The sequence below is a fragment of the Crotalus tigris genome, unplaced genomic scaffold (genome assembly GCF_016545835.1).
Source record: "Crotalus tigris isolate CLP2741 ecotype Arizona unplaced genomic scaffold, ASM1654583v1 scf7180000020523.1239640, whole genome shotgun sequence".
Classification (NCBI taxonomy): domain Eukaryota; kingdom Metazoa; phylum Chordata; class Lepidosauria; order Squamata; family Viperidae; genus Crotalus; species Crotalus tigris.
The window spans coordinates 339,377-353,756 of record NW_024098059.1 but is presented as its reverse complement, the minus strand read 5'-3'; the positions used below and the strand labels follow the sequence as shown (position 1 = coordinate 353,756).

General features: G+C 37.6%; 1 protein-coding gene across 1 annotated transcript in view; it reads left to right on the top strand.

Annotated features, from left to right (window-relative positions):
• The window catches only part of CTNNA1 (catenin alpha 1), a 76,066-nt gene that overhangs the window by 45,098 nt on the left and 16,588 nt on the right, over positions 1-14,380 (top strand). The window contains exons 10-11 of the mRNA XM_039367023.1: positions 6,554-6,646; positions 8,254-8,410. Of these exons, the coding sequence (XP_039222957.1) occupies positions 6,554-6,646; positions 8,254-8,410 (250 nt within the window). The remainder of the gene's footprint in view (positions 1-6,553; positions 6,647-8,253; positions 8,411-14,380) is intronic.

Below are 14,380 nucleotides of genomic sequence, written 5' to 3'. Positions count from 1 at the left end.
ACAGTCTAGATTACCCAACACATTAGCTTAAATTGGCACAAAATATTTTAGATAAACACTTATACTTATCCATTTGTTATTATATCTGGGAAGATGAAAGTAAATAGAAAACTTGTTCATCAGGCTATTGGTAGCAGCAATAGTCAGCCTAAGGCCATCCATGCCTCTTAAAATGTAATGGACAGATTCTGAGAGGATATTACAAATTTGACAAAAAGCATTATTAGAGAACTATACTGAAATTTAATTTGCCTTGTCAGCACTACAAGAAGCATTTCCCTATTTCAAGTCATTAATTGTCTTTGGATTATGCAAATTCTCATAAAAGTATATATCTCTCTCTTACCACTATGAAAAATGTTTTAGTCATTGGTTTCTACAAATGTTCCTTCTTAGTTCATAAAACGGTTGATGACAGGATAGACAGAATCCAGACTGATGGCAAATGACTTTCTTATTTACTTTTACGAGAACCTTAAAATCCATCAGTCAGCGCTTGACAGAAAACACAAAATTAGACTTTAGTATTTGAGCCCAGAAACTTATTTTTAGTACTGGAGATTAAGGAAATGCAGTCTTTTCGTGTACAGAAATCTCTTCTTAATCCCCTACCTCAGGTTTCTTCATCTTAGCAATATGATTTATGATAGATTGGAAATAAGTAGATTAAAAATAAATTCCTCTTGGTTTAGTAAATCCTATTCTACCTTCTGCCTTCCTTTGGTACATGGGGTATATGCTTTGGTTCTTTGTTTTATTTGCATATTTGTATGAAGGAACAAAGGCAACCAGTTCTTCAGGAAGTTTATTATCCTGAGACTGAACGATATATAATGCTTAGCAAGGTGAAAAACTTTCAGCTAAAGCAGGGATGTCAAACTCGCAACGTCACGTGACGTGTCGCAACGTATCGTTATTTTTTTTCCACTGTAGGCAATGGGGTAGGTGCGGTTTTGCCATGACGCATCTGGCCCGTGGGCCGGCAGTTTGACACCCCTGAACTAAAGGATAAGTGGACAGACAGAGTGACAGCCACTTTAAAAAAAAATGGCTAGAGGGAGATTCAATCCCCACCAGAAGAACAAGAATCTGATGCTGCCAAGCCAATAAAATCATTCTTTGCTCTTTTCATTATCACTTCCATATTAAAATGTGAGATTACTTACAGTACTGTGGTCTTGGGTGGACTTACATTTTTTTTAATTGAAGTGTTGACCATCAGCCCAGTTATAAACAATGTTTTACTTATAGTTTGTAGGCAAATCAGGATCACCTCTTAGACTTTGATCACATGAAATATTAATGCTGTGTTTCCTGAGCAAATGCTGCTTGTCAGGTTCTTCACTATCCTGAATGGATAGATGGAACCATATATTTTGGTGGTGCTTATTCTGGAAGCCTAATGATTCAGTCGGAGCTCAGATGAGCAAACCTGCCAAATTTCTGCCTCCACTGAGAGAAGCAAGTTTCCATCGCCTTAGTTTCAGACTCCAGAGTAGAATTCCATGCATGGCGAATAAAACTGTAAAATTTTCTAGACATTTCAAAGTAACAAAAGTATTTTCTCCTATTCTTTTTTTTTTTTCCGGGGGAAGGATGGGGGCTGGAATCGGAAGACATGTAATACCTTTTCAGATTAGGAAGTTAGTTTGTTCCTTTTTCAAAACCTGTGAATCTGGGGGAGCTGTGATTGATGCTTTGAAAGGAGAAAGTAATTAGCCTGGTAATTAGCTGCAGCCTGGGAGATGCTGTTTACCTGGTTGCTTTAACTCTTTTAGTACACTAAAACAAGGCTTCTCTTTCCAGTCTTTCTTGGTCCAATTAACTCTTCCTTACCTCCATCCAATTTTATCTTTTCCACTTGTTTTTGTCTGTACTGTATGTGTGTTAAACAGTCCTCTTTTTAACCTCATTTCTTTTGTTATTTTTTTCTTCCTTTTCCTGTTCCTGCTGGAAAGAGAGAGGGGCATGCGGTCATTCGTGGTTATATTTGTTCGTGAGAGTGCTTTGCATATGCAGTAAGGATCAATACAGGTAGTCCTCAACTTACAACCATAATGGAGCCTGCCCATTATGATCATAGGTTGTGGTGGTTATTAAGCGAGGTGCCCATGTGATGGCCTTGCTTAACCACCACAATCTCTGGTCTCCCCGTTGCAATTGTTAAGAAGAGCATGGAGTGTGCCAGGAGTGGGGTTAAGCCACCTGCAGCAGCTCCTCAGCTCACACATGGTCTGTCCTGGGCCTCCCAGGCCCTCCTCCATTCCCTGAAGCATCCTGCACTCAGCTTTTCCCTGTTGGCTCCCTGCAGGCTTTGGACCTGCTTCCTGCCCCACTTGATTCCTGCTGGCCTTGAGAAATCAGAGTTTGCCTTTGGAAGAGAGAACCAGCCGATCCACCCTCAGCCTTCTTATAGTAACAGGACAGAGGCCATGTGATGCCATCCCAGAAGTGGGCACCATTTTGCAGCTGCTCCCCACATGCCCGCTCCCAGGGCAGCAACATAGGTCCTCTGTGTAGGCTGCTTCCCATAGAATGGGGTGTCAAACTGGCGGGCCGGATGCGTCACACGTAGGCCACGTCCACCCTACTTCTGCAAAGGCATAAAACGTCACAATATGTCACAGTATGTTACATGACGCAATCGAGTTTGACACCTGTGCCATAGAAGATCTACAGAAAAGATAAGTGGACCAAGCCCTGACAGGAAGGAGGAGGATGTTGGATCAGTAGATAGGAAGCAAACTATGAGGTGAGAAGCAGGCTCAGTGGGATTAGATGGAGTGTGGAGAGAAAGATAGGCAAAGCCCACTGCAGTGTTTTTAAGCCCAGATAGATTACCAGGCATCTGAATTTTTTTCTTGTGATGCAGGGCCATAACTTCAGGCAGGATACATATGTCCCTTGGTTGAGCACCGACATAATTCAAAATGGTCACTGAACGAATGGTCATAAATCGAGGACATGTTGTACTCTAGAACACCACATTTTTCTACAAGCTATAAAACAGGAAAATATGAATGCTATATTACAATATGGAAAATTTATTCTTGTTTTTACATTCTACAACATCAAATAGATATAACGCCATAATTTTCAGAAAAAGATGTGAGGGGAAAAATATACGAGAAATCAATGTTTAGCATAAATATTTTGCCATCTGAAACTTTAGCAATTTCTATTTCTTTAGGGTTGTGAGTTTTTCAGGGTTGTGTGGAAGAGTGGGCTGCTTGGGGGGGAGGGGGAAAATTGCAGGCTCCTACATTGCACTTCTTTCCCTTCCAGTTTAGCCTCCCCTCCTCCCCCCTCGCCCTTGTCAACACAGCAGAGTTGCCAATGAGGTAGCAACCTTGACATGGTTTTGGGGAGGAAACAAGTGTTTTGAAGCTGTGCAGCCTCCATCCAGCAAACTGAGAATAGTAGCCAAATCAAAGACGTTGTTTTTCGTTCAGAAGGAATGGACAAAAGAGAGGAAAAGAACTATAAAGGCCCAACATAAACGAGAAAGCACAATGTAAAAAACTTGCTGTCCATTAACAGAAAAAGAAAAAACTTGTTGTCCATTAACAGAAAAAGAAAAAAATCTCAACTTACAACCATAGAACTGAAGATAGAACAGGTTTAAGGAAGAAATGTTGAATTGTATGAATAATAATATGGAGTCTTATGATAGAGTAATAAGTAATAGTAATAGAATACCGTACAGGTAGTCCTCAACTTGCGACTGTAATTTAGCCTGTCAATTAAGGTTGAAAATGACTGGACCCGATGTTATGATCTTTTTTGCAGTGGTCATTAAGCAAACTCATTGTTTGCTATGGGCATTTGTTTCCCCCAGAAAAAGTAAACACCTGTTCCAGACGGAAAATATTGTGAATTTTAGTCATGTGACTAAACTGTAAATGCGGGCTGGTTGCTGAGTGCCCACAAAGCAGTCACATGACCATGGAGGGGGTGGCCATAATTTCAGAACTGAGTCATAAGTAGCTTTGGGGGGGATCCATCGTAGCTTCAAACAGTCGCTAAGTGACCGATTATAAGTTGAGGACTACCTATATATTGAATACTAATACTATATTAGTATAAACATTGTCATAGTAATTGAATATATATCAGAATTGTCATAATAGTATAAAGATAGCAATAGAATAGATGTAGGAAACACATATCACTTTTATATGTTTTTTTTTTTAATAAAATAAAACATCTGCCAAACTCCTATAGGGAGATATAAAGAAACAGCCATCCATGATCCAATGCATTTGTGTTTCTTTTCATTTTGGAGCAATCCAATTGAGCATGGCTTTAAAAAGAACCAGTGAATTATGTTTTTAGACAAATCAAAGCTGAAACTTAGTAATGGAAGGGACGGGAGGAGTTTTTTCCTAGCATTTTCTAATTTTTTGTTAATAGTTACCTCATTCTGTTGGAGATCTGTTAAGTTTATGTTTTCATATTTATGAAAACACAGATAATAGAACAAGCAAAGAAATCTATGATCCTTATCTCATAGTTGGGTTCTTATGCATGAATAAAAATTCAGTTAATATAAATATATAACTGCTGCATAACACAGTTGTTTTAAAGGAAGCCTGAAAATGTATTAATAACCAATTGAATCAGTTCTGTCAGCATGAGACATAACTGATCTCTGTAGATCCTTGTGGAATCATGCAAAATAAATACCTATATTCAGGGATCATGGTAAAAATGTAAATATCAAGAAATACTTATATTCAAATGTGTCTAAAGCATTTTTATCAAATAACTTTTATTAGCATGGAGGCTGGTGGGGGTACAGCGCGCATCAATCTGGAGCTCAGTTCTCGGCTGCAGAGGCCTTTCTGAAGGCCTCTGACGGTGAAATTTAGCCCGGGATGATGCACGCATCAATCCGGAGGTCCATTCTCAGCTGCAGAGGCATTTCCTGAAAGCCCCTAATGGTGAAATGGAGCCTGGGGGCGATGCACATAAACGGTGGCGAGTGGCCACAGAAGAAGTGGGCCAGCTGGACGGGGTGTCGGTGCTACCACGGCGAGATGGGACAATGGAAAAGACATCCCCCCAAAATAAGGGGGGGGAGATCCACCTGGTTTACTAGCCATGTTTTATTTCTTGGGAATTACTGCTAAATGGAGGGGAAAGATTGCCATTTCCCAGGGCAATGGACACACTGTTCTTGTCTTTTTGCGCTACTTTTGTGTATTTCTATGTACAAATAAAGCTTTCAGTAGCAGGCTGTCATATGCTTGGTCAGTTAATATATATATAAACATTATAGAATGCTCTTTAAGGGTATGTTCTAAAATATAAAACACTTTCCACTTAAAAAACAACGCCTCTTGGTGTGACCTTTTACTGCCATGTCCGAAAGCAAATGGAAAGACTTGTCCCTAGACAACAGGACAGGTTTTCAAGCAATTCTCTAAAGACAGCTGGTTGTGGTATTTTTCTGCACCAGTTGACAGCAATGTGTACTCTTCTGCATTGAAATTGGATGCATATGAACTGCCTGCACACAAAGAGAAGATGATCATGTACCACATTCCTTTGAGAAGTTAAATGGTTCAATTGCAATTATAGGTAGAATTCTCCATATATTTTTACTTCCTGGGGTCAGTGCAGTTCTAGCAGGTGGTTCATTGCAGTTCTTCACATTCTTCTCTCTGAGCCCTCCATTCCACCTTCCCACATTTGCCAACACTGCATAGCCCAAGAGTCCTTGCTCCCTCACTACCTCTATTTATCACTAATCATCTGATTCACAAACAGGTTCCAGCAGCAGATTTGTTTACTGAAATTCAACAGAAGTAGCAACACAAGTTCTATAGTTCAGAAAACTAAATAGTGAGCAGGTCTTAAACATAATTAATGACTGAGTTCACCTGTACTGTGCTAAGTTGGCTTGTAATCTCACACAAGCAGCCAGAAGACCAAAATGCAAACTAGGACATAAAATGGTAAATGTCTAAAAGTGGAATGTAATTGATCTGGAGATATGTCCAATATAAATACAAGCCATACAAAAATGCAGTTATATTCATTGTTTATAGAAGAACGTAAAGGTCCTTGTCCTTTAAGATAAAAAAAACAGTAAAGAGTTTGTTGGGTGATCCCTGCTTTTTCTAATTATTTAATGGTCCATATTTACAGAATGTTCGAGAAACAGAGATTGAGAATAATCAGTTTAATTGGCTGATACATTGTTAATCTTGTTATGTTGTAAAGAACTTCAAGCATACCTTAATTAGATGATGATTTATATATTTAAAAGTTGCTTTTCACTTGTAAGTAGGCAAGATTAAGATAATTGGATCTGTTTTGTTAAACTTAAGCATGGTCCTCATTGTCAAATTTTCATGGATAATAATTGTAAAAGATTTTAAAGATTTTACTAGATTCTTATGAAAAAAATTACAAGACACAAGTCTTACAGTGTTATAAATATATGTTTACATTATTAAAATTCCCTGTCTGTTATTATTAGCTACCCTGAAGACCATTTTAGTGGGAAGATGGGATATAAATTTAATCAATGTGCTCTCTTTACCAGGTTGCCAACTTGGCCTGTTCTATCTCAAATAATGAAGAAGGTGTAAAATTGGTTCACATGTCAGCAAGTCAGCTTGAAGCACTTTGTCCTCAGGTAAATTGCAAGCTTGATACATCATTTTCATGTTCCAGTTGTATATCAGAGCTGTGGAATATAAGTACCTTTAGAAAAAATCTTAATTTATTGTCTGAAATAACAATTTTGAGGGTAGGTTGATTTTTAGATAAAACACAGAAGCTCATTCAAGTAGCTATAAAAACATACATTTTATTGGCTGTATTCAAGAAGCTGGATCTTTCTAGAAGTAATTTATTAAAAAGTGTGAAAGATTTAATTTAATAACATGCCAGATCCAGCAGGAATGATATAGTTTTGAAGACTGCAACATAAGGGAAAGCTACCTAAAGCTTTTCTCAGACTAATTGTATGCAACGCACTATTTCAGGACTCCACTATTAGAGATGACATCACTCATAAAAGCTCTCTATGCTTTTCTTGAAGCTTACGATTAAAGAAAGAGAAAAGGGTATTATTAAAATAAAAAAATGCATCATGGAAAACAAGTGTGTACAAGTCTTTGGTTTTTGGCCCTGCCCAAAACTTGCTTTATTCCTACGAGTTCATTCCTATGGAAATGAAGCCCCTGGCAGAAAATTCTGTCATACTTGAAAGAATGAGTCTTGAGCAGTACTATAATGTATACTACTTGAGATGGCCTTTGAAGGGCATTCCAAAACTTCATCTAGTTAGGGTATTGTAGTTCCCCAATTAATGGGATTTATAGTAGGAAGTATATGGTCATGGCAAGCCAATTTCATTCCCTGCCAAACACAAATCACTACACTGATAGCCAATTATAAGCTCTATCGCTTGAACTTCTATCACTAGACTGCATTCTACTCAAGGACCAAATCCTAATTCCTGTGGGTAAAGATCTCCATCAGTCTCTCCACTACAGCACAACCAACACGAGCTGTGAAAAAGATAACACTCCTGTACATCAAAAACATCTCAAAAACAACCAATAGATTATTACCACCACAGCACACAAATTGTGATGGAATCACTGCCCCTTGGAAAGAATAAAGAGACATTTTAGAGTCAAACCCTTAGGTCTACATCTACCCCTTCCAAAGGGAAGGCAGGCAGTCTGGTGAGATTCTTGTAATATAAGAGATCAACAACAAAATATCTACTTGGGCCTATTTGTGAATGGTTCTGATTGGTTGCACCTGACATAAGCGAACAAAAGCCCTCCAAAATAACTTAAGCAAACCAAAATTTATTATTATAGGAAGGAGAGTTCAGGTTCTTTTGCATTTGATTTGTTAGCTGCCCTGTTGAAAAGGTGGCTATAGGTTTAAAATAAAAAATAAGAGGGAGCATAAGATATGCATTAGGAATTGGGAGAGTATTAAATCTAAACCTACCTCTAGTTAGCATAACTAAATCACTTGGCTTTCTCAGCCCTCCATCCCATAGGACAAGGGTGTCAAAGTTGCCACGTATTGGGGCTTTTTCCCCATTGCTAGAGCTGGGGTAGGTGCGGTTTCGGCATGACGCATCCGGCCTGGAGGCCGGCAGTTTAATACCTCTGCCATAGGAGAAAGGCTTTTGCTGAGTGAATTGTCAGTTTCATAGAAAACCAGGCATGATGTGAAAGTTGGTAAGTCAACAACTGTGGACATTTTGCTTTGCAGGTAATTAATGCAGCATTGGCTTTGGCTGCCAAGCCACAAAGTAAACTGGCTCAAGAGAACATGGAGATGTTTAAAGAGCAGTGGGAAAAGCAAGTGCGTGTGTTAACAGATGCTGTGGATGACATCACTTCCATTGATGATTTTCTGGCAGTATCAGGTAATAGATATACATTGCTTAAATTTTATTTTTTTGAAGTTGATCAAATTTTATGAATGTTGAAGATTGCCTCAAGGAATCCTGAAAATATTCCTATTAATATTCTACTTGTGAAGGGAGTCCCAAAAATGAAAATAGTGCAGAATAAGACAGTGGTTCTCAACCTTTTTAATGTGTTTGTATTATATTGTGCCTGCACCTAAATATTTGAGGCAATGCCCAGCTGGGCAGAATTTAAGCTAGTAGTATTTAAAGCCATAAAAGTTTTTGTCTTTATCCAGGGGAAACTTCTGTTTTTTTATGAGCAAATCCATTCACCTTATTTTTGGAATCATTCTTGTGAGCAATATGGGGGAACCTTCTTTTGTGTGACTCTTAAACTATGGAATGCGTTCCTTCAGGAATTATGGATAATCTCCATTCTTTTTGTCTTTACAAAAGGAGTGAAGGCATTGCATGTTTCAAATGATACTGTTTTTTGGTTAATTACTTTGTAATTGTGTTTCTTGTGTACCCTGCAAGTTTTGGCTGATTTATCTGCTTGAAAAAGAAATTTTTAACAGATTAATGTTTTGTGCAAAAGAGCCTATTTCAGATAAATGAAATACATAAAAGAGAAGGTTAGAAGTTTCTTGAATATAAATAGCTGTGAGTACTTCCACCTTGATCCCACTGAAACAAAGCCTCTTTCAAGGGACCATTTAAAAAGAAGAGTCTTTCAAAGTGAGGCAATGAAGTAGTTAACACTTTCTTCAGAGGGAGGGTTTGAAACAAGCAGTAGTCTGTCCTGCCAGAACAAATCAGTGCTGAATCAAGTAGGACACCTTTCATTCTTATTCACAGGCCAGGTGATTTGCAGGACTTTGTCTTCTCGCTACCAGATCCAACAGGGTAGCCATACTCTTGATTTCTTTTATTAAACAATGCCCCTCATAAGACCAAAAAGATGTGGCTTCTCTATTGTGGGGCTTGCCCTATGGAATAGCATTCCCTCCCCCCTACCCAAGATTCTGACAGTCCTGACTCTGTTGGCCTTTAAGTAAGACATTAAAGACCTAACTTTTCCCTTAGGTTTTGGGGTCAGGGGAGTCCAGTTGGTTAGTTTTTATTTTTATTGGATTTATTTGAACAACGGGCATATTATACATTAATTGTTACTATAATTGTTTGGAATTGCTTTTGTTTTGTTTTATTACTGTTAATTGGCCAGAGTTGCTACAGTGAGATGGGTGACCATATAATTTGTTTTAATAAATATTCAGTATCCAGAATGAGACTTCTAAGGCATAAAGCTTTAGCAATATAGTTAATGCAATGGTGACCAATTATTTGTACTAAAGAATTTTTAAAAGCTCCCTTTTGTGAAGTTACCACATTTTTATATTTGTTACATTCCCACATTTTAAGTACTTCTGATTCAGAGACAACAAGTTTTTAGCATTTTGCAATAACAAACCTTATGTGTCTTAGGAAAATAGATGATAAAGTGACAACTGCATTCATTAAAAAGGATTTGGGGATGTTCTTTCCCAGTTTTATTAGAAATTTCAAATAAAAGGACTGACAGATTACGCATGGCCATCTAGCATAATAATATGTACCCATTTAATGGCAGTCCCACCCACATAATCTCCAAATGGGACTGTTTATGTGATATAATTTTAGTGGATTGTAGAGCCACTTATGAATAAACTTCATGATCAATTTTTGGTGAATTGCTGAAACAGATTTAAAGAGAACTCTGACACAAAGAATTTTTGTGAGGTTCCTAAAGTTTAAATCCCAAATCACTCTATTAGAATTTTAAAACTGTCAAAATTATCTGCTTTGTTTAATATTGAAAATGTATTTAGCATTAACAAGATTTATTTGTTATACATCATTCCACAGTTGAGACCAGCTGCAGACATTAATCCATGGACATCAGACTAATCATACATAGAAAAACTGCCAAATTTGGGGCATCTGATGTGCCAACCCCGGCAGATAACTGTAGCCAAAATGCTAGTGAAAGTTTGCAGTTAGCCAAAAAGCTGGTTACATAACAAACTTTTAATTGATTATTCCAAAATTAGACATCTTCACAGTCTCTTCAAATGGACACACTGAACTCCATGTTGGCAAGAAGGAATTCGTTGCTTGAAATTATCACATTACAACATTTTGAGATATAAGTCAAACTGTTGTAATGTGGTAATATCTGAATTACACTGAATTAGAAACCAAAATCTTACAGGTACCAGATAACAGTGAAGAGGTATCATTTTATTTTGATGTGAAAAACCATTCTAAGGGCATGGCCTTCATGCCAAATCAGAGTGGACAATTAATTCCACCAAGGGGCCACATGAGAAACTTTGACTGTTGTGGAAAACCAAACCAACAGGGCTGTGAAGCCGCAGATCTTTAATATGTAAATTGAAAAATATAGCAGTCACCTTCAAAATAAAAGCAATCCATGCAGGCTGGATAGGGACAGCCAAGGTCTGTTCTAGATATTGGGTTAGTCAAACGTATTCTGGCATTCCAACCAATTTGGAGCCACCTAGCTATTCTGTTCAAATATGCATGTTCTTATTGACACACCTATTGAAATTATCCCAAACGACATCTAAACACACCCACCTTCCAAATGATTTCTGCTGCTTTTATAGAAGCTCTCTATAATTGTCCCAAAAGTGTGTGCCTGACCATATAATACTAAATAGAAATCTTAGACAAATGCTTAAACTTGATAGACCAATGCAAGTGAGCTAAGTTTGTTCACATTGCACAATACAAGTGTACCATGGTTGATGCTTTTACAAATTGCTGGAATAGGTCTTAAGAAAACAGAGGAACTAAGAAGTATGACTGAATTTAAAACACATATACAAAACCATAGGGCATATATATAATTATTGAAATATGGAGATGGAACAAATCACAATATGATAAAGTAGAGGCAAAACTTCAAAGAATCGTAATACTAATCAAAACTTACTTGTGCTATTGTTTGACAAAAAATTAATATAAAATGTTGTACAGATGACATAGAAATCCATTACCAAGATAGACACATCATATAACAATGTTGACAACAAATGTTCACAACAAAGGAACATTTTATCATATGTGGTGGTCACATAATTTAAAAAAAAATACTGAAAGAAAATATATCAAACTTTTCACAAAATTTTAAAATAAAATTTGAACTAAAGCCACCAATATTTTTACTGGATATAATTCCAGAAAACATAAATGAGAAATATCACCATTTACTAATATATACTGTCTGTGGACAGCTGCAAAGACAAATTTGGAAAAAAGAAACTTTGCTGATGAAATGGAACTGAGGGACCCAAATTGGAGAGTATGTTGCAATGGCAAAACTGACAATATATTTTCATAATAGAAGTTTAACCAAATTTAAGCAGGAGGGTCTCCTTTATATACAGCATTACACATCATATAGCAAGGCAAAAAAGGAAAGTGGTTTTAAGGGGAAAAAAATTGGCAATCAATACTACTTCCATGTCAGAAACGCTGAAGCTCTTCCATGGTGAAAGCATTAGCTGGTGACATCACCCTTGCCCGGGAGGCGCACAGTTGGGGGGGTCCTTCCATGTCCCCATTAATGAGCCCCGCAAAGTGATACCCATTTGTCTACTTGAGGTCATCTGTTTTCAAACTGCTGGATTGGAGCATGTGATGGGAGCTCACCCCACCCCTTGGCAGCAACGAATCTTGAACATGAACCTGCTGATTGTCAGCCCAGGGTTCTCACCTCAGGAGCCACTGCACTCCTCTAGTCTAGAGATCAATAAAACTGACAAAATAACTTAAACAGGTACTAACAAGTAATCCTCCATGTTAATATGTTGGTTAGCAGTTGGAGAAACATTTCAAAATGGAAAGGAAGGGGAGAAAACATCATTAAAAAGTATTTCTATAATGTTTTCTTCTACAGTTTTTTTTCTTAGTCTTCAGTCTTTGTTTTATATCTTTATCTAAAAATCTATTAAAAGCAGTTGTCTATTTTTTCTGTTTATTCCTTTAACACTTTTGTCTTTATCTTTTCTCTTTATATTCTTTGAGGTTTAAATTTTTAACTTGGTAAACATTCATCGATAAAACTTAGTTTTAAAAAGGTTAGCATAAAAAATACGAAATTTGGCAGGGCATAAAGCAGACTGGAACTCCATGACCCTCGAACTGGAAGTGGCTTCACAAGAACACAAGTGCTGTGTGTTTGTTACCCCTCTCAGATACCAACAGGGAAGGACTACGTCAACTAAGCTGATGAGATATTGTAAGATCTTTAAATGACTAATTTCCAGGATGTGGAGATTTATTTTTAATAAATGTGTAAATATAGATTGCTGGGACTATCAATGAAATCCAATACTCATTCAAAGACCAGAAAACTAGACCTTGAACGCAGAGCCACAGTAGATGAAATAAAAGTGCCAATAAAACTACTGAGAAATGGTAAAACAGTTGGAATGGATGAAGTCATGGCTGAGGCACTCAGAATTGGTGGAAACTATCTGACTCAGTGAGCGCATTCACTGTTACGACTCATCTGGCACTCAGAAAAACTCTCCATTGCATGAAAAGGAGCACGTACATCACTAATTTGAAAAAAGATGACAGCTGCTAGTACCGAAGCTACTGGTATATAAGCCTTCTGTCAATCATTGGAAAGGTCTTCATGAGAATGATTCAATTTTCTTCCAGAAACAGCAGGAAGAGATAACTAAAGAACAGCACCCAACCCAATGATGCAGTGACCCAAAGTTTCATCATCAAACAACTAATGGAAGAGAATTTGATGTGACAGACTGTCACTCGCTGCATTTGTTGACTTTCAAGCAACCTTCAATAGTGTATACGGGCCAACTTTAAGAAAAACCTTGAAAACTAAATACATGTCCACAGAAGCCTACTCCAAGATTGATTGACTGATTGATCAATCATATGGCAGAGTACATGGATAACAGTAGTAGAACTATATAAAAGAAGCACATAATGCTATGGTACACAAAGGATGGAAATATGTTCTCAATTTTGTAAAGTATGAGGAATTCAAGAAGTTATATGTAAGTTATAGCGTATGTTTTGAAACACATTGGTTCATGAGAGTAGAATACACGTTCTATATATTAATATCTAGACCATTTATCCAATTAAGTGCAGTGTTTGTTAGGTGGAGAAAATCTGTTTTTCCTCTCAAATAGCAGCTAAATGATCTGATGAGGAGCACCACGGTCACATTCAGGGCAGGATACTCTGCCTCATTTAAACAGAGAGGCTTGACAGATACCACGCAAGGTGCGAATCTCGAAAAGAGTTTTCCAGTACTGGTGAGTGGCATCAAAATCTGCTAATGTTTGTCTTGGGTCAGATATATTTTTCCCGGAATCTGGACAGAAAACTTATAGCAGTTCCTGTGGCCTGTACAGCTTTCAGAGGAATTCTTAATTTAACTGACATCAGGCAAGGTTGTGTGATATTACCCCTGTTGTTCGACGTCATAGTTGATACTGTAATGATGAAAGATTACAGTATATTAATAGAGTATAGCTAAACCACTACAGGTAGCCATTGACTTACGACCACAATTGAACCCAACATTTATGTTGTTAAATGAGAAATTCGTTAAGTGAGTTTTGCCCCATTTTACGACTTTTCTTGCCACATTTGTTAAGTGAATCACTGCACTTGTTAAATTAGTCACCCGGTTGTAAAGTGAATCTGGCTTCCCCATTGACTTTGCTTGTCAGAAGTTGCAAAAGGTAATCACATGACCCCAAGACAAGGCAATATAAATGTGAGTCAGTTGTCAAGCATCCGAATGTCATTCACGTGACCATGGGGATGCTGCAACGGTCATAAGTGTGAAAAATGGCCATAAATCACTTTTTCCAGTGCCGTTGTAACTTCGAACACCCACTGAACAAACTGTTGTAAGTCAAGGACTACCTGTAT